We start from the raw sequence: 27412 nt of genomic DNA, 5'->3' as shown, positions 1-27412 counted from the left end.
ATTATGTTCTCCCTCAGCATCTCGTCCAGCTCCTTCCGCACCTTGTCCCTATAGGGTCCCGTTACTCGGTATGGGGATACTGCCTGCGGGGGTGCATCCCCTGTGTGGATCCGATGCATCACTCCCTTCACTATCCCCGGCTTGTTGGAAAACACCTGTTGATATTTGCTAAGCAGCATTTTTAGTTCTTGCTGCTGGTCTTGGGTGAGTGCAGGACTGATCTTTACCTCCTCTGGGTTGTATTTTACTTCCCCTCTACCCTCCCAGAAGGGTAATTCAGCTTCCTCACTCTCAGCTGCTTTTATCGCGAATAAAACCTTCTGTTCCCCTCTGTAGTAGGGTTTTAGGGCATTCACATGAACCACCCTCCTTGCTTGGTTCTCCTCCTGCTCTATTAGGTAGTTCAGGTCTGACATCTTGGAAATGACCCTATATGGTCCTGCCCATTTGAGCTGCAGTTTATTCTCTCTGCAGGGCCTAAGCCAAAGCACTTCCTCCCCTGGGTCAAAGTGCCTCTCTCTAGCTTTGTGGTCATACCATGTTTTCTGTCTGACCTTCTGAGCTTGCAGGTTTTCTGCTGCCAGCTCTAGATTTCTCCTTAGGTCATTCATCAAGGTGTCTATGTAAGTCACAACGTCTTGTGGGTCATCCTGGGTGATCTGCTCCCAATTTTGTTTGATCAAATCAAGGGGCCCTTTCACCCCTAAGTGTGCAGCAAACATGTCAGAGTGACCCCTTTGTAAGATCATGGGGCGATACTTTTCAGGTACCACCAGCTGACTTCTGATCCCATCTCCCCCTTTTGAGACATTCCTCAGGGTTTCTCTATATAAAATCCCCTTTTTCTCCAGAAATCTCACTGGGGTTTCAGGTGTTAGCTGGGCGTCAGTCACCTGTTCAAAACACTTTTGGAGAGTGGCGTCTGCCTTTTGCTCCTGTCCAAATCTGCTGTCTGTGGTTAAGGTTTCCACCACAGCTTCTGAACTCCCCTCTGCTTCCGTCTCTGGCTCATCATTACCCCCCTGAACTGTCCCCGTGGTGGCTTGTGAGCGTGTAATCACTAGCACCCGTTTCACATGTTCAGCCAGGTCATTTCCCACGAGCACGGCTGCTGGCAGAGTCGATGAAATCGCTAGCCGCCAAGCTCCCCTCCAGCCTTGAAAGTTGACAGGTACCTCTGCTACTGGCAGAGAGATTACCTGCCCCTCAATCCCTGCCACCTTTATGCTCTCATTTGGGATTATATACTCCCTAGGAATAATATCTGGATGGCACAGGGTTACCTGGGAACAAGTGTCCCGCAGCCCCCTATACTGACGGTCAAGTATTCCTACGTCCACCCCTGCTGTCTCAAACAACTGAGAATCTGTTTTTATCAGCAAGCAGCGCTTTACCTCTATAAGAGGACCATTTTCCTCAGCCTGATCAGCAGAGGTAGCTGTTCCAGACTGAGTAGCCATGGCAACCGGCTCCCTCAGTGACACTGAGCTTTGCTCCTTCTGGACACAGAACACAGCTTTTGGCTTGGTCCCACTAGAATTCTGAGGCACCATTCCTTTTAGCTGCTTTAATTTCTCACACTCTGAGATTAGATGACCCTTTCCCTGACAGAAATAACATTTTCTGGTGTATTTTGATTCTCTCTCATCTTGTTTTGGTTTTCCCTCCAAAATCTGAGGTCTTGGTTTCATGTCTGAGGGCTTCCCTTCACCATGGGCCCCTCCCCCTTGCTGGCTTTTCCCTGGTCCCTGAGAGTACTTGCTGTAGGTTTCTTTGGGTTTACCTACAGATTTCCCCTCACCCAAGGGCTTTCTTATTTGGGAAATAAAATCTGCGATCTCTGCGGCTGCTGCCACAGATTTCGGTTTCCTTTCCCTCACCTGGAATTTCAATTCCCCCTGCAGGACTGAATAGAACTGTTCCAGTGCTATCAAATCTTTAAGCTGCTCATAGGTCTCTGTCCCTTCCTGCGATAGCCATTTCTCAAGCAGCCTCACCAATTGGGCCCCCACTTGGGTAAAAGTCTGTTCTGGCTTCTTGGTGAGGGACCTGAATCTTTGTCTCAGCTGCTCTGCATTTATCCCATGTCTGGCAAACACCAGTTTTTTAAACTCTGCAAAATCTTTCATCAGTTCCTCAGGCATCTCGGCATAAACCTCAGCCAGGCTACCACTGATTAAAGATCGCATGATGGTCATCTTCTCAGTTTCCCTCACTGAGAAGTCCACAAACGCTCTTTCCACTAGGGAAAAGAACACCTCAGGACAATCTCCCTTGTGGTACACAGGGAATTTCTTCAGGTCAGCCTTAGACAATTGGCCTCCCTCAGAATCCCTATTGTTATTATTGTTCTGGTTCATCAGTTCCAGTTTTCTTAATTCAAACGCCATTTTCTCTCTCTCCATTCTTTCTTCCCTCTCCATTCTCTCTCTCTCTCTCTCTAATTCAAATTGCCGCTGTTTCTCTCTTTCCCTTTCCTCCATTTCCCTCACCCTCAGTTCATGCTGTTGGGCTAGGAGTATTTTTCTGAGTTCTGGGTCCTGCTCTCCTGTGCTGTCACCTTGCACTGAGCCAAATTCATCCTCAGAACCTTGGTCAATCTGGGGGTCTTTCACTTCACTCATGTCTGCTACTTGGCTTCGAGTCAAGGGCATAACCCCCCCTCAGAACAAGCTGCTTTAAAAGTCAAGCCTCAAAATAAAACGACCACTTTTTTCCTCTTTGCCTCAGAACCAGCTCTCCCTAGAGATTGCTGCTGTTCTTCAGCACTAAATTTGTAACAGTATCGAGTCAGAGCCTACCCCCCTCTGCTGGGCCTCTCAGCTGGCAAGCTAGCTCGCTGTTGCTACGCAGTTTTTTCTCAGCTTTTTCCCGCCAAAACTAGGCTGCCTCAGAGCACCTTAATCTAAGTCTCCCCAGTTGGCACGTTCTTCTACTAGCGCACCTCCCCGTGAGGTACACCTAGAAGATTACCTACGCGCCTCAGACTGTCCCTGACTAGACCCCCCTTGCTCTGGGCACACTTGCCAAGGCTTTGCTGGACCACTGGACAACTGGACCAGTCGTATCCCACACGCTGGACACCAATCAATGTGACAAACCCAGACCTACTGGGATATGTCACACAGTTACACTAAGCTGCCACCAACCATTCCCTATAAGAAGTCACACAGACCAGGGATGGATTTTCAAACAATAAAAGAATTAGGTTTATTTAAATACACACAGGGAAAAATAAACAATCAGGTGAATAAATAAAGTAACGTGGCTTATTCTCACTCATACAAGCATACAGTTTGGTTCACACAGAGCCCTTAACTTGAAGCACAGACCCTGAACCTATCAGTTCTGGCTAACCAACAGACACCTGAACCTATCAGGTTGGTACTCTGACACACAGAAGTACCCTGTCTGACACACAGACTCCCACAACAGCTTCTTCTTCCCAGCTGCTGCTTCGTCACATCCCAGTGTCTCTCAGCATCTCTCTCAGCATCTCTCTCAGCATCTCCATCTCACCACACAGGCATCACATATTTATACAGTACAGCCCCTCCTCCTGATGTCCCGCCTTCCACTCCCCATAGGATGGAACTTTCCCTCCAAACCCATGACAGACAGGTAACATCAGTGCTGTATGTAACAGTGTCCATTTCTGTTTCTGAAGCAGGCATAGGTATATTAATGAAGCTGCCCCCAAAATAGAAGAGTTTGGGAATTAAAAACAGGATTAGGGAATATGGCCTAAAAGCACAATTCCCCTCCGCTACCAATTCCTCCAACCAATCTCATGTTCTCCTCCGCCCTAACTAATGGCAGCAAGAATGCTCAGTACTGTATTCATGAAATTGTTAGGGGAGGGAGTCCTTTTTATAAAATAACTACCCTGTTTCCCTGAAAATAAGATTAATATTGTAATACAATTGTAATATATGTCCTACCCCAAAAATAAGCCCCAGTTAAGTGAAACCCTGCTCTCCACCACTGTGCAGCAACCAGAAGAAGATGACATGACTGTATTCAAATAAATGTAGATGGTTGTACATGAAAAAAATAAAACATCCCCTGAAAATAATCCCTAATACGTTTTTTGGAGCAAAAATTAATATAAGACCCTGTCTTATTTTTGGGGAAACACAGTATTTACTTGTATTCTGAATACCTGGGGAGTCACATGAAAAGTGAGAAACCACTATCGTTTTAATACACTGTTGGATCATAAAATGAACAAGTGGGGACTTACATTAAATGTCACAACATCTAGCAGGAGTGCTGAGGCTTAGGGCTGCAAATAGTATGATACAGGAGCCTTGTTTGCGGGGCTCAGAGGCACATAGAGATTGGGAACTTTCAGGTGGAGTAAAAGTGATGCTTCTCTTTCTATCTTTCTGAAAACTGTTCTATTGTGCTATGCAGTGCTGAAGGGCAGGGCTGCTTGTATAGCAAGTGGAAGAGGTTTCTGGAAAGAGAAAAGGAAAAAGGTATAGTGAAAGAGTAAGAGTTGGAGTTTTTAATCTCACAGTATGCATCAGTATGCATGAAGAAATTACACTTGGCTACAATATAAAGCAGTGAATATGCAGCTTGTTTAACAGTGTAAATGTCCTGTCCCCTCAAAATAACGCAACACACAGGCATTAATGTCTAAACTGCTGGCAACAAAAGTGAGTACACCCCTAAGTGACTGTCACATACAGCACTGATGGTACCTGTCTGTCATGGGTTTGGAGGGAAAGTTCCATCCTATGGGGAGTGGAAGGCGGGACATCAGGGGGGAGGAGCTGTACTGTATATATATTTGGAGCTTGTGTGGAGAAGAGGAGTTGGAGTCGGTGTGTCAGACTGAGTACAACTGTGTGTCAGTTAGTACATACCTGATAGGTTCAGGTTTCTATCTAGGTAGCCAGAACTGATAGGTTCAGGGTCTGTGTGTTATCTTAAAGGGTTCAGTGGGAACCAATCTGTTGTATGTGTGTGATTGGGGTTATGCCACGTTACATTATCCTATTTACCTGATTCTTTTATTTATCCTGTTTGTTGTTTCAATAAACCTTGTTCTTTTATTTATCAAAATCCATTCCTGGTCTGTGTGACTCCTTACAGGGAATGGTTGGTGGCAGCATAAGTACATGGTGGCATACTCCAGTAGGTCTGGGGTTGCCACATTGATTGGTGTCCAGCGTGTGGGATACGACTAGTCCAGTTGTCCAGTGGTCCAGCAAAGCCTTGGCAAGTGTGCCCAGAGCAAGGGGGGTCTAGTCAGGGACAATCTGAGGGCGCGTAGGTAATCTTCTAGGCTTACCTCACGGGGAGGTAGGCTAGTGGAAGAACGTGCACACTCGGATTGGGGGGACTAGATTAGGGATCTCTGAGGCAACCTGTTTTGGCGGGAAAGGGCTGAGGCAAAGCTGTGTGAAGTAACAGTGATCTAGCCTGTCTGCTGAGAGGCCTAGCAGAGGGGGTGGATTCTGTCTGGCAACAGTTGCAAGTTGGTGCTGAAGGAACAGCAGCAGTCTATAGAAGGCTGTTTCTGAGGCAAAAGGAAAAAAGTCGTCGTTTTATTTTGAGGCTTGACTTTTGAAAGCAGCCTGTTCTGGGGGGGGATTATGCCCTTGACTCGAAGCCAGATGGCAGAAATGGGGGAAGTGAGAGAACCACAGGGAGACCAAGGTTCTGAGGAGGAATTTGGCTCAGTGCAGGAAGAGAGCACGGGAGAACTAACCACAGAACTCAGGAAAATGCTCCTAGCCCAACAGCATGAACTGAGGGTGAGGGAAATGGAAAAAAAAGAAAGATTAGAGAGAGAAAGAATGCAGGAAAGGGAAAGGGAGAAACAAAGACGATTTGAAATGGAACAGGAAGAGAAACAGAGACAATTGGAGAGAGAGAAAATGGCGTTTGAGTTAAGAAAATTGGAAATGATGAATCAGAACAATAATAACAATAGAGATTCTGAGGTGGGCCAATTGTCTAAAACTGACTTGAAGAAATTCCCTGTGTACCACAAGGGAGATTGCCCTGAGGTGTTCTTTTCCCTCGTGGAAAGAGCGTTTGTGGACTTCTCAGTAAGGGAAACTGAGAAGATGACCATTATGCGATCTTTAATCAGTGGCAGCCTGGCAGAAGTCTATGCAGAGATGCCAGTGGAACTGCTGAAGGACTTCGCTGAGTTTAAAAAACTGGTGTTTGCCCGACATGGGATAAATGCGGAACAGCTGAGGCAAAGATTCAGGTCACTCACAAAAAAAACAGAGCAGACTTTTACCCAAGTGGGGGCTCAACTGGTGAGGTTGCTAGAGAAATGGCTGTCTCAGGAGGGGACAGAGACCTTCCAGCAGCTCAAAGACCTGATAGCGCTGGAACAGTTTTATTCAGTCCTGCATGGGGAACTAAAGTTCCATGTGAGGGAGAGGAAACCTAAATCGGTGACAGAAGCGGCAGAGATCGCAGATTTTATTTACCAAATAAGGAAGCCCTTAGGTGCTGAGGGGAAAACTGTGGGTAAGCCCAAAGAAACCTACAGCAGGTACTCTCAGGGACCAGGGAAAAACCAGCAAGGGGGAGGGGCCCATGTTGAAGGGAAGCCCTCAGACATGAAACCACCAAGACCTCAGATTTTGGAGGGAAAATCAAAACCAGATGAGAAAGACTCCAAGTACAGCAGAAAATGTTATTTCTGTCAAGGAAAGGGCCATCTAATCTCAGAGTGTGAGAAATTAAAGCAGCTAAAGGGAAATTTGCCTCATGATTTGAGTGGAACCAAGCCAAAAGCTGTGTTCTGTGTCCAGACAGAGCAAAGCTCCTTGCCACTGAGGGAGCCTGTTGCCATGGCTACTCAATCTGAACCAGTTACATCTGCTGATCAGGCTGGGGAAAATGGTCCTCTGGTGGAGGTCAAGCGCTGCTTACTAGTTAGGACAGATTCGCAATTGTTTGAGACCGCAGGGGTGGATGTAGGAATACTTGACTATCAGTATAGGGGGCTAAGGGATACTTGTTCCCAGGTGACCCTGTGCCATCCAGACATTATTCCTAGGAAGTATATAATCCCAAATGAGAGCCTGAAGGTGGCAGGGATTGAGGGGCAGGTGATCTCACTGCCAGTAGCTGAGGTACCTGTGAGCTTTCAAGGCTGGAGGGGAGTTTGGCGGCTAGCGATTTCATCGACTCTGCCAGCAGCCGTGCTCGTGGGAAATGACCTGGCTGAACATGTGAAACGGGTGCTAGTGATTACACGCTCACAAGCTACCACGGGGACAATTCAGGGGGGTACTGAAGAGCCCGAGGTTGAAGCAGGTGAGGGTAGTCCCGAAGCCGTGGTAGAAACCTTAGCCACGGACAGCAAATTTGGCCAAGAGCAAAAGGCAGACGCCACTCTCCGAAAGTGTTTTGAAAAGGTGACAGACACCCAGCTAACACCTGAAACCCCAGCGAGATTTCGTGAGAAAAAGGGAATTTTATATAGAGAGACCCTGATGAATATCTCAAAAGGGGGAGATGGGATCAGAAGTCAGCTAGTGGTACCTGAAAAGTATCGCCCCATGATCTTACAAAGGGGGCACTCTGACATGTTTGCTGCGCACTTAGGGGTGAACAAAACACAGCAGAGAATCACACAAAATTTTTACTGGCCTGAAATAGGGAAGCAGATCAAGGAGTTCTGTAAACAATGTGATGTGTGTCAGAGGCAGGGGAATAACCGTGACAGGACCAAAGCGAAGTTGTGCCCTTTGCCTGTGATTGACACCCCGTTCAAATGTATAGGAGTGGATATTGTGGGACCTTTGCCAAAGGCCACAAAGAGGGGGAACCGGTTCATTCTCACCATTGTGGACCATGCCACGAGGTACCCCGAAGCCATTCCCTTGACTAACATCGAAACTAACACAGTGGCAGATGCCTTGGTGGGGTATATGTCCAGGATGGGATTTGCCTCAGAAATAATCACAGATTTGGGCACATCGTTTACATCAAAGCTCATGAAACGGCTGTGACAAACCCAGACCTACTGGGATATGTCACACAGTTACACTAAGCTGCCACCAACCATTCCCTGTAAGAAGTCACACAGACCAGGGATGGATTTTTAAACAATAAAAAGAATAAGGTTTATTTAAATACACACAGGGAAAAATAAACAATCAGGTGTATAAGATAAAGTAACGTGGCTTATTCTCACTCATACAAGCATACAGTTTGGTTCACACAGAACCCTTAACTTGAAGCACAGACCCTGAACCTATCAGTTCTGGCTAACCAACAGACACCTGAACCTATCAGGTTGGTACTCTGACACACAGTAGTACCCTGTCTGACACACAGACTCCCACACCAGCTTCTTCTTCCCAGCTGCTGCTTCGTCACATCCCAGTGTCTCTCTCAGCATCTCTCTCTCTCACCACACAGGCATCACATATTTATACAGTACAGCCCCTCCTCCTGATGTCCCGCCTTCCACTCCCCATAGGATGGAACTTTCCCTCCAAACCCATGACAGACAGGTAACATCAGTGCTGTATGTAACACCTCCCCTCTTTATAAGTTGTTTTGTAGGGGGAAAGCTAACGTGCTTTTCACCAAAAAACAACCTGGATAAAACATACAACAACAGTTATACATACCTTATTATACTTACTCATACTTACATTCTAAGTTAACCATAGCAATTATGCATTTAAACATTTACCATATACATTACATCAATTTACCTTTATTCTTACAAACCAAATTCAAAACCAGGTACATTTAACCTTTGTCATCATTATATACACATAGTCCATGTTCTTTCGCCGTCTTCATTCTTCAGGTCTTCTTGATAAGGCGTCAGCAACACAGTTCACTGACCCTCTGACCACCTTCACTTCAAAGTCATAGTCCTGTAGGTTTAAAGCCCACCTCATAAGTTTGCTATTGTGGGTTTTCATTGTCTTTAACCATTGCAATGGTGAATGGTCAGTACACAGAATAAAATGTCTTCCCCAGATGTAAGGCTTGGCCTTCTGGATCGCGTAGACTATGGCCAAACACTCCTTCTCCACGGTTGCTAAATGTCTCTCACCTTTTTGAAGTTTCCTACTCAGGTAGGACACTGGATGCTGGTCACCATTCTCATCCTCCTGGCACAGAACTGCTCCTACCCCGCTGTTAGACGCATCGGTGTAGATGATGAACTCCCGGTCGAAGTCTGGAGCACGCAGCACAGGATAGTTGATTAACGCCTCCTTCAACCTCTGGAACGCCTCCTCACAGTCGCTGGTCCACGGGATGCGGTCATCAGTCTTCTTCCTCGTCAGATCGGTCAGCGGAGCCGCAATCTCGCTAAACCTCGGGATGAACTTTCTGTAGTAGCCCACCAACCCAAGAAATGATTTGACTTTTTTCTTGGTGTTGGGTCTAGGCCAATCACGAACAGCTTCTATTTTGGCCTCCAGGGGTTTTATCATTCCTCCCCCTACCATGTGACCCAAGTATTTTATTTCTGGGCTACCCAGCTGACACTTGCTGGCCTTTACTGTTAGCCCTGCTGCACTTAACCTCTGCAGCACTAACTCCAGGTGTATCAGGTGATCTTCCCAGGTATTACTGAAGATCCCTATGTCGTCAATGTAGGCCACTGTAAAGTCACTGAGCCCTGCCAAGGTCTGGTCCATCAGCCTTTGGAATGTGGCTGGTGCATTTCTGAGACCAAAGCTCAGGACTCGAAACTCATAGAGACCAAAAGGGCTGCAAAAGGCAGTCTTTTCTTGATCCCTGGGATCAATTCTTAATTGCCAATATCCCTTTACCAGGTCCAATGATGAGATGAACCGACAACCCCCTATGGTTTCAATCAGGTTGTCTAGCCTGGGCATTGGGTAGGCATCAGGAGTGGTTACACGGTTTAATTTCCTGTAATCGACACAAAACCTAATGCTCCCATCAGGCTTGTCCACAAGGACTATCGGAGAGGACCAAGGACTAGAAGAGGGGACGATTATGTTCTCCCTCAGCATTTCGTCCAGCTCCTTCCGCACCTTGTCCCTATAGGGTCCCGTTACTCGGTATGGGGATACTGCCTGCGGGGGTGCATCCCCTGTGTGGATCCGATGCATCACTCCCTTCACTATCCCCGGCTTGTTGGAAAACACCTGTTGATATTTACTAAGCAGCATTTTTAGTTCTTGCTGCTGGTCTTGGGTGAGTGCAGGACTGATCTTTACCTCCTCTGGGTTGTATTTTACTTCCCCTCTACCCTCCCAGAAGGGTAATTCAGCTTCCTCACTCTCAGCTGCTTTTATCGCGAATAAAACCCTCTGTTCCCCTCTGTAGTAGGGTTTTAGGGCATTCACATGAACCACCCTCCTTGCTTGGTTCTCCTCCTGCTCTATTAGGTAGTTCAGGTCTGACATCTTGGAAATGACCCTATATGGTCCTGCCCATTTGAGCTGCAGTTTATTCTCTCTGCAGGGCCTAAGCCAAAGCACTTCCTCCCCTGGGTCAAAGTGCCTCTCTCTAGCTTTGTGGTCATACCATGTTTTCTGTCTGACCTTCTGAGCTTGCAGGTTTTCTGCTGCCAGCTCTAGATTTCTCCTTAGGTCATTCATCAAGGTGTCTATGTAAGTCACAACGTCTTGTGGGTCATCCTGGGTGATCTGCTCCCAATTTTGTTTGATCAAATCAAGGGGCCCTTTCACCCCTAAGTGTGCAGCAAACATGTCAGAGTGACCCCTTTGTAAGATCATGGGGCGATACTTTTCAGGTACCACCAGCTGACTTCTGATCCCATCTCCCCCTTTTGAGATATTCCTCAGGGTTTCTCTATATAAAATCCCCTTTTTCTCCAGAAATCTCACTGGGGTTTCAGGTGTTAGCTGGGCATCAGTCACCTGTTCAAAACACTTTTGGAGAGTGGCGTCTGCCTTTTGCTCCTGTCCAAATCTGCTGTCTGTGGTTAAGGTTTCCACCACAGCTTCTGAACTCCCCTTTGCTTCCGTCTCTGGCTCATCATTACCCCCCTGAACTGTCCCCGTGGTGGCTTGTGAGCGTGTAATCACTAGCACCCGTTTCACATGTTCAGCCAGGTCATTTCCCACGAGCACGGCTGCTGGCAGAGTCGATGAAATCGCTAGCCTCCAAACTCCCCTCCAGCCTTGAAAGTTGACAGGTACCTCTGCTACTGGCAGAGAGATTACCTGCCCCTCAATCCCTGCCACCTTCATGCTCTCATTTGGGATTATAAACTCCCTAGGAATGATATCTGGATGGCACAGGGTTACCTGGGAACAAGTGTCCCGCAGCCCCCTATACTGACGGTCAAGTATTCCTACGTCCACCCCGGCTGTCTCAAACAACTGAGAATCTGTTTTTATCAGCAAGCAGCGCTTTACCTCCATAAGAGGACCATTTTCCTCAGCCTGATCAGCATAGGTAGCTGTTCCAGACTGAGTAGCCATGGCAACAGGCTCCCTCAGTGACACTGAGCCTTGCTCTTTCTGGACACAGAACACAGCTTTTGGCTTGGTCCCACCAGACTCCTGAGGCACCATTCCTTTTAGCTGCTTTAATATCTCACACTCTGAGATTAGATGACCCTTTCCCTGACAGAAATAACATTTTCTGGTGTATTTTGATTCTCTCTCATCTTGTTTTGGTTTTCCCTCCAAACTCTGAGGTCTTAGTTTCATGTCTGAGGGCTTCCCTTCACCATGGGCCCCTCCCCCTTGCTGGCTTTTCCCTGGTCCCTGAGAGTACTTGCTGTAGGTTTCTTTGGGTTTACCTACAGATTTCCCCTCACCCAAGGGCTTTCTTATTTGGGAAATAAAATATGCGATCTCTGCGGCTTCTGCCACAGATTTCGGTTTCCTTTCCCTCACCTGGAATTTCAATTCCCCATGCAGGACTGAATAGAACTGTTCCAGGGCTATCAAGTCTTTAAGCTGCTCATAGGTCTCTGTCCCCTCCTGCGATAGCCATTTCTCAAGCAGCCTCACCAATTGGGCCCCCACTTGGGTAAAAGTCTGTTCTGGTTTCTTGGTGAGGGACCTGAATCTTTGTCTCAGCTGCTCTGCATTTATCCCATGTCTGGCAAAGACCAGTTTTTTAAACTCTGCAAAATCTTTCATCAGTTCCTCAGGCATCTCGGCATAAACCTCAGCCAGGCTACCACTGATTAAAGACCGCATGATGGTCATCTTCTCAGTTTCCCTCACTGAGAAGTCCACAAACGCTCTTTCCACTAAGGAAAAGAACACCTCAGGACAATCTCCCTTGTGGTACACAGGGAATTTCTTCAGGTCAGCTTTAGACAATTGGCCTCCCTCAGAATCCCTATTGTTATTATTGTTCTGGTTCATCATTTCCAGTTTTCTTAATTCAAACGCCATTCTTTCTTTTTCCAGAGCAATTTTCTCTCTCTCTAATCTTTCTTCTCTTTCCAATCTCTCTATTTCAAATTGCCTCATCCTCAGTTCATGCTGTTGGGCTATGAGCAATTTTCTAAGTTCTGGGTTCTGCTCTCCTGTGCTGTCACCCTGCACTGAGCCAAATTCATCCTCAGAACCTTGGTCAATCTGGGGGTCTTTCACTTCACTCATTTCGGCCATCTGGCTTCGAGTCAAGGGCATAATCCCCCCTCAGAACAGGCTGCTTTAAAAGTCAAGCCTCAAAATAAAACGACCACTTTTTTCCTTCTTGCCTCAGAACCAGCTTTCCCTAGAGATTGCTGCTGTTCTTCAGCACTAAACTTGCAACAGTATCAAGTCAGAGCCTACCCCCCTCTGCTGGGCCTCTCAGCTGGCAAGCTAGATCACTGTTACTATGCAGTTTTGCCTCAGCTTTTTCCCGCCAAAACTAGGCTGCCTCAGAGCACCTTAATCTAAGTCTCCCCAGTTGGCACGTTCTTCTACTAGCGCACCTCCCCGTGAGGTACACCTAGAAGATTACCTACGCGCCTCAGACTGTTCCTGACTAGACCCCCCTTGCTCTGGGCACACTTGCCAAGGCTTTGCTGGACCACTGGACAACTGGACCAGTCGTATCCCACACGCTGGACACCAATCAATGTGACAAACCCAGACCTACTGGGATATGTCACACAGTTACACTAAGCTGCCACCAACCATTCCCTGTAAGAAGTCACACAGACCAGGGATGGATTTTTAAACAATAAAAAGAATAAGGTTTATTTAAATACACACAGGGAAAAATAAACAATCAGGTGTATAAGATAAAGTAACGTGGCTTATTCTCACTCATACAAGCATACAGTTTGGTTCACACAGAACCCTTAACTTGAAGCACAGACCCTGAACCTATCAGTTCTGGCTAACCAACAGACACCTGAACCTATCAGGTTGGTACTCTGACACACAGTAGTACCCTGTCTGACACACAGACTCCCACACCAGCTTCTTCTTCCCAGCTGCTGCTTCGTCACATCCCAGTGTCTCTCTCAGCATCTCTCTCTCTCACCACACAGGCATCACATATTTATACAGTACAGCCCCTCCTCCTGATGTCCCGCCTTCCACTCCCCATAGGATGGAACTTTCCCTCCAAACCCATGACAGACAGGTAACATCAGTGCTGTATGTAACAACGGCTATGGCAAATCTGTGGAATTAAACACAAGGAAACCACTGCCTATCACCCCGAAAGTAATGGGTTAACGGAGAAGTTCAATGGGACTCTGATGCGCATGATTAGGGCTTACTTGGCAGAGAATCCAAACAATTGGGACCAGAAGCTGCAATCCCTTTTGTTTGCTTATCGATCAGTGCCACAAGCCAGTACCGGGTTCAGTCCGTTTGAACTTTTGTTTGGGAGAAAAGTAAAAGGACCACTTGATTTAATCAAACAAAATTGGGAGCAGATCACCCAGGATGACCCACAAGATGTTGTGACGTACATTGACACTTTAATGAATGACCTGAAGAGAAACCTAGAGCTAGCAGCAGAAAACCTGCAAGCTCAGAAGGTCAGACAGAAAACCTGGTATGACCAGAAAGCCAGGGAGAGGCACTTTAACCCAGGGGAGGAAGTGCTTTGGCTTAGGCCCTGCAAAGAGAACAAACTGCAGCTCAAATGGGCAGGACCATACAGGGTCATTTCCAAGATGTCAGATCTGAACTACCTTATAGAACAGGAGGAACACCAAACACGAAGGGTGGTACATGTGAATGCTCTGAAACCCTACTACAGAGGGGAACAGAGGGTTTTATTTGCCATAAAAGCAGCTGAGAGTGAGGAAGCTGAATTACCCTTCTGGGAGGGTAGAGGGGAAGTGAAATACAACCCAGATGAGGTGAAGATCAGTCCTGCACTCACCCAAGACCAGCAACAAGAACTAAAAGTGCTGCTAACTAAATATCATAAGGTTTTTTCGAATAAGCCGGGGATAGTGAAGGGAGTGATGCATCGGATCCACACAGGGGATGCAACCCCGCAAGCAGTATCCCCATACCGAGTGACGGGACCCTATAGGGACAAGGTGCGGAAGGAGCTGGACGAGATGCTTAGGGAGAACATAATCGTCCCCTCTTCTAGTCCTTGGTCCTCTCCGATAGTCCTGGTGGACAAGCCTGATGGGAGCATTAGATTTTGTGTAGATTACCGGAAATTAAACCGCGTAACCACTCCTGATGCCTACCCAATGCCCAGGCTAGACAACCTGATTGAAACCATAGGGGGTTGTCGGTTCATTTCATCATTGGACCTAGTAAAGGGTTACTGGCAATTAAGGATTGATCCCAGGGATCAGGAAAAGACCGCATTTTGCAGCCCTTTCGGTCTATATGAGTTTAGAGTCCTTAGTTTTGGTCTCAGAAATGCACCAGCCACATTCCAAAGACTGATGGACCAGACCTTAGCAGGGCTCAGTGACTTTACTGTGGCCTACATTGACGATATAGGGATCTTCAGCAATACCTGGGAAGATCACCTGAAACACCTGGAGATAGTGCTGCAGAGGTTAAGTGCAGCAGGGCTAACAGTAAAGGCAAGCAAGTGTCAGCTGGGTAGCCCAGAAATAAAATACTTGGGTCACATAGTAGGGGGAGGAGTGATAAAACCCCTGGAGGCCAAGATAGAAGCAGTTCGTGATTGGCCCAGACCCAACACCAAGAAAAAAGTCAAATCATTTCTTGGGTTGGTGGGCTACTACAGAAAGTTCGTCCCGAGGTTTAGCGAGATAGCGACTCTGCTGACCGATCTGACGCGGAAGAAGACTGATGACCGCATCCCGTGGACCAGCGACTGTGAGGAGGCGTTCCAGAGGTTGAAGCAGGCGCTCATCCATTATCCAGTGCTGCGTGCTCCCAACTTCGACCGGGAGTTCATCATCTACACTGATGCGTCTAACAGCGGGGTAGAAGCAGTTCTTTGCCAGGAGGATGAAAATGGTGACCAGCATCCAGTGTCCTACCTGAGTAGGAAACTCCAGAAAGGTGAGAGACATTTGGCAACCGTGGAAAAGGAGTGCCTGGCCATAGTGTACGCGATCCAGAAGGCCAAGCCTTACATCTGGGGAAGACATTTTGTTCTGTGCACTGACCACTCACCACTGCAGTGGTTAAAGACAATGAAAACCCATAATAGTAAACTTATGAGGTGGGCTTTAAACCTGCAAGATTTTGACTTTGAAGTGAAGGTGGTCAGAGGGTCAATGAACTGTGTTGCTGACGCCTTGTCAAGAAGACCCGACGAGTGAAGACGGCGAAGAAACCATGGACTGTGTATATTTTGGTGACCAAAAGTTAAATGTACCTGTTTATTGAACAGGCTTGGTTTGTATTAATAAAGGTAATTTAATGTATTGCAAATATTAATGTTTAAATGTATAGTTGATATGTTTGACCTAGAGTGAGTAAGTATGGGTTATGTGATTGTATGATATTGTATAACTGTTTTGTGTTTTGATCCTGGTTGTTTTTTTGGAGAAAAGCACTTTAGCTTTTCCCCTGCAAAACAACTTATAAAGAGGGGAGGTGTCACATACAGCACTGATGGTACCTGTCTGTCATGGGTTTGGAGGGAAAGTTCCATCCTATGGGGAGTGGAAGGCGGGACATCAGGGGGGAGGAGCTGTACTGTATATATATTTGGAGCTTGTGTGGAGAAGAGGAGTTGGAGTCGGTGTGTCAGACTGAGTACAACTGTGTGTCAGTTAGTACATACCTGATAGGTTCAGGTTTCTATCTAGGTAGCCAGAACTGATAGGTTCAGGGTCTGTGCGTTACCTTAAAGGGTTCAGTGGGAACCAATCTGTTGTATGTGTGTGATTGGGGTTATGCCACGTTACATTATCCTATTTACCTGATTCTTTTATTTATCCTGTTTGTTGTTTCAATAAACCTTGTTCTTTTATTTATCAAAATCCATTCCTGGTCTGTGTGACTCCTTACAGGGAATGGTTGGTGGCAGCATAAGTACATGGTGGCATACTCCAGTAGGTCTGGGGTTGCCACAGTGACAATGTCCGAATTGGGCCCAAGTAGCCGTTTTTCCTCCCTGGTGTCATGACACCCATTAGTGTGAAGGAGGAGCAGGTGTTATCGTTCTCACTCTCTTAGACTGGTCACTGGAAGTTCCACATGGCACCTCATGGTAATGAAGTATCTGAGGATCTGAAAAAATAAATTGTTGTTCTACATAAAGATGGCCTGGGCTATAAGTAGATTGCCAAAACCCTCAAACTGAGCTCCAGTATGATGGCCAAGACCATACAACAGTTTAACAGGACAGGTTCCGCTCAGAAAAGGCCTCGCCATGGTCGACCAAAGAAGGTGAGTGCCCATGCTCAGCGTCATATGCAGAGGCTGATTTTGGGAAATAGACATATGAGTGCTGCCAGCATTGCTGCAGAGGTTGAAGAGATGGGGGGGTGGGGTCAGCCTATCAGTGCTCAGACTGTACGCTGCACACTGCATCAAATTGGTCTCCAGGGCTGTCGTCCCAGAAGGAAGCCTCTTCTGAAGATGATGCACAAGAAAGCCCACATACGGTTTGCTGCAGAGTAGCAGACTAAGAACATGGATTTCTGGAACCATGTCCTGTGGCCCGGTGAGACCAAGATTACAGTGGTACCTCGCTAGATGACGACCTAGCAAAATGACGAATCCGCATGACAATGAGGTTTTGCGATCGCTATAGTGATTCGCAAAACAGTGATTCCAGTGGGCGATTTTCGCTGGACAGTGATTTGATCCGTGCTTTGCAGACTGTTTTTTTTGCAAGACAACGATTTTTACAGCTGATCAGCAGCTTGCAAAATGGCTTCCCTATGTTTTCGGGACCGATGCTTCACAGGGCAGCCATTTTAACAGCTGATCGGCGCTTCGCAAAATGGCTGCCCTATGGGCGATCTTCGCAAAACGACGACTGTTTTCCCCATTGGAACGCATTAAATGGGTTTCAATGCATTCCAATGGGGAAACGGTTTTCAGAAGACGATGATTTCGCTAAACAGCAATTTCTATGGAATGGATTATCATCATCATGCAGGGCACCACTGTTACTTATTTGGCTCAGATGGTGTCAACGCATGTGTGGCGGCAACCAGGTGAGGAGTACAAAGACAAGTGTGTCATGCCTACAGTCAAGTATGGTGGTGGGAGTGTCTGGGGCTACATGAGTGCTGCCAGCACTGGGGAGCTACAGTTTATTGAGGGAACCATGAATGCCAACAGGTACTGTGACATACTAAAGCAGAGCATGATTCCCTCCCTTCGGAGACTGGGCCCCAGGGCAGTATTCCAACATGATAACGACCCCAAACACACCTCCCAAACAACCACTGCCTTGCTAAAGAAGCTGAGAATAAAGGTGATGGATTGGCCAAACATGTCTCCAGGCCTAAACCGTATTGAGCATCTGTGGGGCATCCTGAAATGGAAGGTCTCTAACCTCCACCAGTTCTGTGATGTCATCAGGGAGGAGTGGAAGAGGACTTCAGTGACAACCTGTGAAGCTCTAGTGAATTCTATGCCCCAGAGGGTTAAGGCAGTGCTGGAAAATAATGGTAGCCACACAAAATATTGACACTTTGTGCCCAATTTGTACATTGTCACTTAGGGGTGCACTCACTTTTGTTGCCAGTGGTTTAGACATTAATGGCTGTGTTTTGCATTATTTTGAGGAGACAGCACATTTACACTGTTACACTGAAATGTCACCCATATTATTTTTGGGTGACCCCATTTTACTGCTGAACTGGTGGTGATATTCTAATAACATTCCATTTCTTGGAAGATTTTTTGTTTGCTTGGTTTTAAACATACCTTGATATTTTATCAATTTAATACAGTATTATATTTTATCTGACTGAGTTTACTGAAATTGGAAAGATCCAAGTTAGATTTGAATACATGATGTTGTTCTTCTCTTTTTTTAAAAGACGGATTTGTCCTAGAAACACATTTGCCTTTATCAAGGTAAGGAAGTGAAAATGGGTGTTTGTCCTTGGTTGGTTCGAGAGGTATGAGTCTAGGTGGTGTTTCTGTTTCTTTCTCTTATTCTTGCTGACAAAACAGTAACAGCTGTTTGTTAAGAATCCAAATACAAAATTAAGTTCAACTTGTTAATTAAGACTTACAAACATAGAAGTATGACTGCAGCATAAAGGTCAAACTATCTGTTGGTCCACAAATATTTTAAATAGCTTTTTCTAAGAAGACGCAGCTTTGAAAGACTGGTAGAGGGTGCTACATCCTCCCTCTGCTGGCTTCTTCCCCATCCTGATCGGCCCCTTGCAAAACATTTTCTTAGAAGTAGGGGGGAAAAAAGATTAGCCATGTTGGTAATAAGATTTCTATTACCCGTGCTAGCGCAATCTCACTGAAAGGCTGATATGCTAGTGGTGTCCGTGTTAGATTTGTGTAATATGCTGCAGCTAATTGACGAGGTGCTAGGACATATCTCAGTTGGGCTGTTGGACATGTGAACAGGATCACCAAGCAAGACAGTGAACAAAGCAGCTGGCTGATTTGGGGAAAAACTGACTGATGCAGAAGTGATAGAGTCCACATTTGGTTACAGTTTGAAGACAGAATAATTGAGGAGGTGACAGATGTTAAAATTAGGCTTAGCAAGATGCACTGATACTTTGCATTTCAACTAGAATTACCTCTACAACGCATGGGCTCAAGAAACAAAACAGTGGTTGATCGTCCATTTTTTAAAATATAAAACCCAGCAGCTGTCTCCATCTGCAGATTAAACATAGGTCCTTTCTAAGTAGAAATGAGAAGCTAGAAGATAGTTTTTATATTAACAAACCTCGAGATAATTTTAGGTTGTATTCTAAATTTGTAAAACATCAAGAGAAGTCAAGAGAAAGTAGCTCTACATAATAGTTGGGATATACAGTAGCCTTAGAGAAAAAAGTTCCATGTTCAGGTCACATGAAATCCTTTTTGTCCAATGTAGGATTCCACTTTTGAATTACTGAACTCAGTATCTGCAGATAAAGCCGCTTGGAGACAGCATTCCAGTTGCTGGAGAGCAAATCAGGAGAGGGCTGTATTCCTTGTGAAATGCTTGTTGACTTTCAGAATACCTCCAGTTATCTAATATGGGAAACAAGTTGCTGGATTAGATGCTAGACTGTACGACAGGGTGTTATTATTCTGTCCGACTGTCAACGTCAGATATCTGACCTTGTGCAAATATTAAGCATTTGCACTTAAGCTAAAATACATGCCCTGTAGATAATATAAGTAGTATGCAAATTTTGTGCTTCCCATATTTGAAAATAAAATCCCAGAGAAGCCAGTGAATAAGTTAAAGTCACCCTGCCTCCATATGCTCACCTACAAATGCCCTCTCTGTCATCTACCTCCAGTTTTCATGTTGTGGCAGTGGGAAAAGAGAATGGTGCTTCTTCCTCTTGCCTGGCTCTATGGCCTAATGTACCATCATGGTGAAAGGCCAGGCATTGGAAGAGAAAAAGAAACTGCTATTGTGAGAGCAGTAAACCAAGTAAATGGGAGGACGAGTAGCAGATGGGAGGGGAAAAGAAGAAATTTGGAGATTTGATGGGGAATAGAAGTTCTCCACCCCTCTCTCTGAATTATAAAGAACAAAAAAAGATCCAACTGGGCTCAGAATAAAACACAATGTTTTGCACTTTGAGTGTTCTGTGTGAATTGTTCAGCTTTTCTAATTCCAGTTCTGAGCCTAACAGACTGAACTTTGTTGCTTTTATATGTGTAAAATAATTTCCAGTTAATGGCAACCCTATGAGTTAATGACTTCTGAAGGGCCATAGAAGCATCGAGTTGTAGAACTGGAGGGGACTTGTGGGTCGTCAAGTCCACCCCCTGCCAAGGGAGCAAATCCATAGCTAAAGCATCTCTGACTTCTGCTTAAAAACCTCCAGTGAAGGAGTTCAGTAGCCTCTGAGGCAATCCATTCCACTGCAAACAGCTCTTCTGTTGAGAAGGCTTTCCTAATGTTCAAGCAATATCTCCTTTCTTGTAATTTGAATCTATTGTTTCAGAAAACAAATTTGCTCCATATTCCCCATGACATCCCTTCCAGTACTTCTTTCTGGCTATCATATAACCTCTCAGTGTTCTCCAGGAAAGGGATTTTTGTGATTTTGTGATTCGTGGATTCTTGAGCCTCAGAAGTCATCTGGAATTCCTAGGCAGACTTCTGGGACTGGGAGAGGAGAGGGAAGAAGGCAAAAATGACATCTTCCTACTACCATTACCAGATTCACTATATATACTTTAGCTGAGAAGCAGAAGGGAACACTCCTCAGTCACACTGATTGCTGAGAATCACCTTAAAGGTAAAGGTTCCCCTTGACATTTAGTCCAGTCGTGTCCGACTCTAGGGCGTGGTGCTCATCTACGTTTCCAAGCCATAGAGCCAGTGTTTGTCCGAAGACAGTTTCCATGGTCACGTGGCCAGTGCGACTAGACATGGAATGCCATTACCTACCCACCGTGGTGGTCTCTACTTGCATTTGCATTCTTTCGAACTGCTAGGTTGGCAGGAGAGAGTCACCTTACTGCTTCATATAAGGGTCCATATAAGGTTTATTGAGAGATTGTCCTATAGAATCTAATGGGTAGCAAAACTTGTGTGTTACCACTTTGCCAGTTGGAAATCATTTTGCTACTCCTATTGCCCTAATAATGACTTCTTGTCCATAACATAGGTTGCCCTTTAGGACAATCAAATATTGTGGCATGCTAATTTCTTTTAAAACATTCTATTCATGATGCAGACAGCCAGACTTTGCTTCAATCTATAAAGTATAAATTGATTTTCTTCTAAAATTCTTGGTAATATCCAGAAGCCATTGTGCATTTGCAGTAGGATTTCTAGTGCCTCTTCCTTTTTCTGAATCCAGATTGAACATCTAGCATTTCTCACTTCTAGAACAGTAAAATTAGTTGTTGCAAAATTTAGAGTGTCATGTTGAATGCTAAGAAGTTAATCTAGTAATCATATAATTACTGCAATTGTTGGCATTGATTTTCTTTGGAACTAGAATATATATTGAAGGATTCCAGTCTGTAGGCCATTGTTTTGTTTTCCATATTTTTTGGCATAGTCTTCCTAGATTTTTGTTAGATTTCTTCTCTGAAGCTTTGTATAGTTGTATTGATATCCCATTTATTCCTGATGATTTATTTGTTCAAATTTCTTTGAGAGCAGCTTTCACTTCACTCTCTAAAACTGCAGGTTTTTCATCAAAATATTATTCTGTGAAGGAATCTGTCATTGTCATGTGTCTTCTGTACAGGTCTACGGTATATTGTTTCCATCTTCTCTTTATTTTATTCTGCTGAGTTGGTATATTCCTCTGTTGATCTTTCTACATATTGACTTTTGGGTTAAGTTTTTCATTGATTTCTTAGAGATTGCTTGCTTTCCTTTTTTGTTGTTGTCCTTTACTTTTTCTTTGCTATGATTATTTAAATCCACCTCCCATAGCCCCTCTTGGAAACACATTTTAATTGGGTGGTTTGAGTTTTAGGGAAGCTAAGAGCAATATGGTCTGGAGGTTTGACTGTATCAAAAGTCTGGACTACTAACAGGGTCACTCAAGGTGGAATGGTCAAAACCGAGACATTGGGCTAAGATGTACCCATTTCTTCAGAAATTAACAATCGTATTAGCATAAGTACATTGATAGTTCCATGGTCATGGGGTGGAGACCATTTTGAAGGACAGCTACGGGAAGGTGTCAGCAGTGGAGGATCTCTCATAGACAATGACATTGACTCTCAAGCTAAATCTTGTTAGTATTATGTATAAGAAGGCAATGGTAAACCACTTTATATCTTGAAATCCCTGTCTCTAACTAAAACAAATAAGAGGTGGTGCTGGATGATGATATGCCCCAGATTGGAAGAAGGTTAGTCAGTTACTGGAAAATTGCTAAGGATAAGTATGAAAAATGCTGTTCCTAAAGAAGCAAGCAGATTAAAGCTGAAAGGATATCTAATTGCTGATGTGCACAGATGCAAAAGAAAAGTCTGTTTCAGGTCAACTGATTATAAGGTGTCAAGGTAAAGTCAAAATCATAAAACATGAAGTGGAATATTTAAACATAGTAGTTGGTGTGAGGGAATTAAAATGGAGTAGAATAGAATATTTTCAGTCTGATAATTATGAAGTGTTTTATTCTAAAAAAAGGTAAACCATGGAGCTCTGCTACTGAGGCAAGACATAGCATGAGCAATTAAAGACTTTAGTACAAAGTCTGATGGAATGATATCAGTCAGACTTTATGGAAAGGTTGTCAGCATAACCATTGTTCAACTACAGATGCTATAATTGTTCCAACTACAGATGCTGAAGAAGAAACAATTCAAAGCATTTGGAGGGCAAAAATAGAAAAGAAAGTAGGATCATTTGTTAAGTGAAAAATAAAGCAGGAAAGCAACTCATAGAATTCTGTGAAGCCAGTAATATGTTTATTGAAAACACCAGCTTCAGCCTATCATACATATAACTGTGCATGCGGATATCACTGGATGGCCAAAACAGTAATTAATAGACTTTAACATTGGAAACAGAAGGTATATACAGTGGTGCCTCGCTTAACGATGTTAATTGCTTTAAAAAAAACACATCGCTATGGGAAAACATTGCTAATTGAAACACCATTTCCCATAGGAATGCATTGAAAACCGGTTAATCCGTTCCAATGGGAACGGATTACCGTCCTTAAGCGAAAATGGCCATAGGAAACATCGCTAAGCGACACAATGTATCCCCCATTGGAATGCATTGAAGCCTATTCAATGCATTCCAATGGTTTTGCGATGTCCGTTTTTGCAATTTTAAGTGTCTTAAAAGGTTCAAAAACAATTCACCAAAAATTAATGAAGACTCAGAACAAAGCCAAATTAAGTTTGCACACGTTTTAGAAGGTGCTCTAATGAATCCAAGCATTTAAAACAGTTTCTGAGTCTTCGTTAATTTTTTGTGAATCCCCCCCCCCATTGGAAAGCATTGAACTGCAGGTTTGACAGCTGTCAAAATCGGGTTCAATGCATTTCAATGGGGGGGGAATTCACCAAAAATTAACAAAGAGTCAGAACAAAGCCAAATTAAGTTTGCACACTTTTTAAAAGGTGCACTAACGTTCCCAAACATTTAAAACCGTTTTTGAACCTTTTAAGACACTTTAAAAATAGCGAAAGCGGAACATCGCAAAATCGCTCAAAAAACCTCATCGCTAAGCGAATACATCGTTAAACGAGGCAATCGCTAAGCGAGGCACCACTGTACTGTAATTAGTCTGTCTGCCAAAGCAGGAGTGGATGGTGGTATACAGCAGGAACTCTAAATATGAGAAAGTAGAGTACAGTTGAAAAATAAAATCACAGAATATAATTTAAACAATATTTCCTGAAGAATTTAAAGATAGTCTGAAGAACAAATTTGTACTACTGAACTCAGTTAACTATGAATGAGAAGAATTGTGTATTGAAACAAGATATAAGAGTAGAATGCAAAAAGATGATTCATATAACCAAAAGAAAAGCCTGAACGGATGAAGAGCAGCTCTTAAAGCTGCTAAAAAGAGATGAGAAGCAAAAGTGAAAGTAAATTAAAATAGGTCCAGAATCCTAAATGCAACATTTCATCAACTTCTATGTGAGAAGGGTAAGATATAATGACCCCATTAAAAGGCATTAGAAGCAGACAGCAAAAAAGAGAAAAGATAGAGCTTATCACATCCCTAATAATAATGCAAGCTTGGGATCATGTGATAGCTATAAGAAACTCAAGGTTCTGTTTTGCATTGTGTTAATGTTATTTGAACTATCTAGGACTACACTACAGTGCAGTGCCTACTCAGAGCAAAAGTCAGTACCACTGAGTTCAGTGAGATTTACTCCCAGATAACAATGCTCTCTGAGGTAGCATAGCTCTTGAAGACTGAAGATTGGCCAGCCAACATCACACAGAGCATGTGTGGCTGAGGGGGTTATGTGCCTTGCTGCTTGTGTGGTCTTGGGGAAGATGCCTGCTTCCGGAGTGTCACCAGAAGGAGGATCTGGTAAACCACTTCTCAGTACTCTATACATAGAAGACCTTAATGAGGGATGCCATAATGAGGGTCAGAATGAACTTTGCAGCATATAATTATGATTTCCCAAGAGAGACCTCCAGACTGGTTCCTATAGAAAGAAGAAGTTAGAGAAATTATTCTAGTAATGAAAAAGCTAATTGGCTTATCCCTTGAAAAAAGTTACAGGCACAGTTTAGTATCGGGATGAACCTAATACACAGATGGCTACTGACAGGTATGTCTACCTATATGTGACAGGAAGCTTTGCTGGGTGGCAGATAGGTATTGGCTTGTATGCACATAGTTACCTCTGATTGTACCAGTGTTCTGGCAAATAGCTGCAGGCAGTGTTGCTGCTCAGTGGCGCCACAACAGTGTGGAAGATCATTCAAGCAACCTCTCATTTGTTTGCTGTAAGATGTGACGCAGTGATCTGCAGAAAGCAAATGAACTAGAATGCAGAGTTATAATAGTTTAAGAATGTTTAGATGAGCAAGTGGCGTTAGTTATGATTTCATGTTCTTTAATGTCAGATGTGCCACTTTTCTTGAAGGCAGATTTATTTTTAAGTATAACTTCTAGATGAAAAACTTCCACATACACTTATTCTGAAATTTGTTTTATCTTATACTAGGCACAATGGTTTAGGAAGGACAGACATAATGAAGGTAAAAATATTTTTCCGGAATTATATTTACCTCTATAAGAGGTTTCCACATGAACATTTAATATTTTTAACTGAGAAAACTTTCAGTTTTAATCAACTTAGTCTGCCTTATCTATGATAAAGCACAACATTCTGTAACTTTTTTTACAGTGCTGTATTGCAACTCACAGTAATTCTGAAAATGAGATAAATCATAAGGAAGAATCTTAAAGCAGAATGACAAGTCTTACCACTGGTTCTTCTATCTTATTTCAGGAACAAAAGAATAAACACTATGGAAGGTTGCATGTGTTTGGCCCCAAAGGTAAATAGTCTGTAACATAGTTAGAAGCCATTCGTGTTTTATTAGCACAGTCTACCAGGATCTAGAGACAGAGCTGGGATTATGCAGGTGAAGATATAGAGTTAGTAATTCCAGTTGAGTTGTATGGGGAGTAATCAACAGGTTGCAAAAGAGGATTCTGTGAAGAGGCAAAGCTGGTCCAAGACAGCTTGCTGCCTGAGGCGGAATTGAAGATGCCTCCACCCAACTAAAGCAGCATGGAAGAGGAGTGCCAAGACTAGAAGAGGGGATGCCACCTGTTTGGAAGTTGGAACTGTTACATACAGCACTGATGTTACCTGTCTGTCTTGGGTTTGGAGGGAAAGTTCCATCCTATGGGGAGTGGAAGGCGGGACATCAGGAGGAGGGGCTGTACTGTATATATATGAGGATCCTGTGTGGAGAAGCTGGGAAGAAGAAGCTTGAGTGGGAGTCTGTGTGTCAGACAGGGTACTACTGTGTGTCAGTCAGTACCAACCTGATAGGTTCAGGTGTCTGTGTTACATACAGCACTGATGTTACCTGTCTATCATGGGTTTGGAGGGAAAGTTCCATCCTATGGGGAGTGGAAGGCGGGACATCAGGAGGAGGGGCTGTACTGTATATAAATGTGAAGCCTGTGTGGTGAGAGGGAGATGCTGAGAGACACTGGGTTGTGACGAAGCAGCAGCTGGGAAGAAGAAGCTGTTGTGGGAGTCTGTGTGTCAGACAGGGTACTACTGTGTGTCAGAGTACCAACCTGATAGGTTCAGGTGTCTGTTGGTTAGCCAGAACTGATAGGTTCAGGGTCTGTGCTTTAAGTTAAGGGTTCTGTGTGAACCAAACTGTATGCATGTATGAGTGAAAGGAAGCCACGTTACTTTATCTTATTTACCTGATTGTTTATTTTTCCCTGTGTGTATTTAAAATAAACCTTATTCTTTTTATTGTTTGAAAATCCATCCCTGGTCTGTGTGACTTCTTATAGGGAATGGTTGGTGGCAGCTTAGTGTAACTGTGTGACATATCCCAGTAGGTCTGGGTTTGTCACATTGATTGGTGTCCAGCGTGTGGGATACGACTGGTCCAGTTGTCCAGTGGTCCAGCAAAGCCTTGGCAAGTGTGCCCAGAGCAAGGGGGGTCTAGTCAGGGACAGTCTGAGGCGCGTAGGTAATCTTCTAGGTGTACCTCACGGGGAGGTGCACTAGTGGAAGAACGTGCCAACTGGGGAGACTTAGATTAAGGTGCTCTGAGGTAGCCTAGTTTTGGCGGGAAAAAGCTGAGGCAAAACTGCGTAGTAACAGTGATCTAGCTTGCCAGCTGAGAGGCCCAGCAGAGGGGGGTAGGCTCTGACTCGATACTGTGGCAAGTTAGTGCTGAAGAACAGCAGCAATCTCTAGGGAGAGCTGGTTCTGAGGCAAGAAGGAAAAAAGTGGTCGTTTTATTTTGAGGCTTGACTTTTTAAAGCAGCCTGTTCTGAGGGGGGATTATGCCCTTGACTCGAAGCCAAATGGCCGAAATGAGTGAAGTGAAAGACCCCCAGATTGACCAAGGTTCTGAGGATGAATTTGGCTCAGTGCAGGGTGACAGCACAGGAGAGCAGAACCCAGAACTTAGAAAATTGCTCATAGCCCAACAGCATGAACTGAGGATGAGGCAATTTGAAGTGGAGGAAAGATTAGAGAGAGAAAGAAGGGAGGAAAGGGAAAGGCAAATTGAAATGGAGGAAAGGGAAAGAGAGAAACAAAGGCAATTTGAATTAGAGATAGAGAGATTGGAAAGAGAAGAAAGATTAGAGAGACAGAGAATTGAATTGGAATTGCAGAGAGAGAAAATGGCGTTTGAATTAAAAAAATTGGAACTGATGAATCAGAACAATAATAATAATAGGGATTCTGAGGGAGGCCAATTATCTAAAGCTGACCTG

General features: G+C 44.4%; 1 protein-coding gene across 1 annotated transcript in view; it reads left to right on the top strand.

Moving 5' to 3' along the window:
- ERICH2 (glutamate rich 2) overlaps positions 1-27412 on the top strand; it is an 81683-nt gene that overhangs the window by 22478 nt on the left and 31793 nt on the right. Inside the window, exons 5-7 of the mRNA XM_072981535.2 lie at positions 18371-18407; positions 25152-25185; positions 25440-25488. Coding sequence (XP_072837636.2) covers positions 18371-18407; positions 25152-25185; positions 25440-25488 — 120 coding nt within the window. The remainder of the gene's footprint in view (positions 1-18370; positions 18408-25151; positions 25186-25439; positions 25489-27412) is intronic.

Source organism: Pogona vitticeps, chromosome 1, assembly GCF_051106095.1.
Source record: "Pogona vitticeps strain Pit_001003342236 chromosome 1, PviZW2.1, whole genome shotgun sequence".
In the NCBI taxonomy this organism is placed as follows: Eukaryota; Metazoa; Chordata; class Lepidosauria; order Squamata; family Agamidae; genus Pogona; species Pogona vitticeps.
The sequence above is the reverse complement of the archived record's forward strand: the minus strand, read 5'-3'. Positions and strand labels throughout refer to the sequence as shown.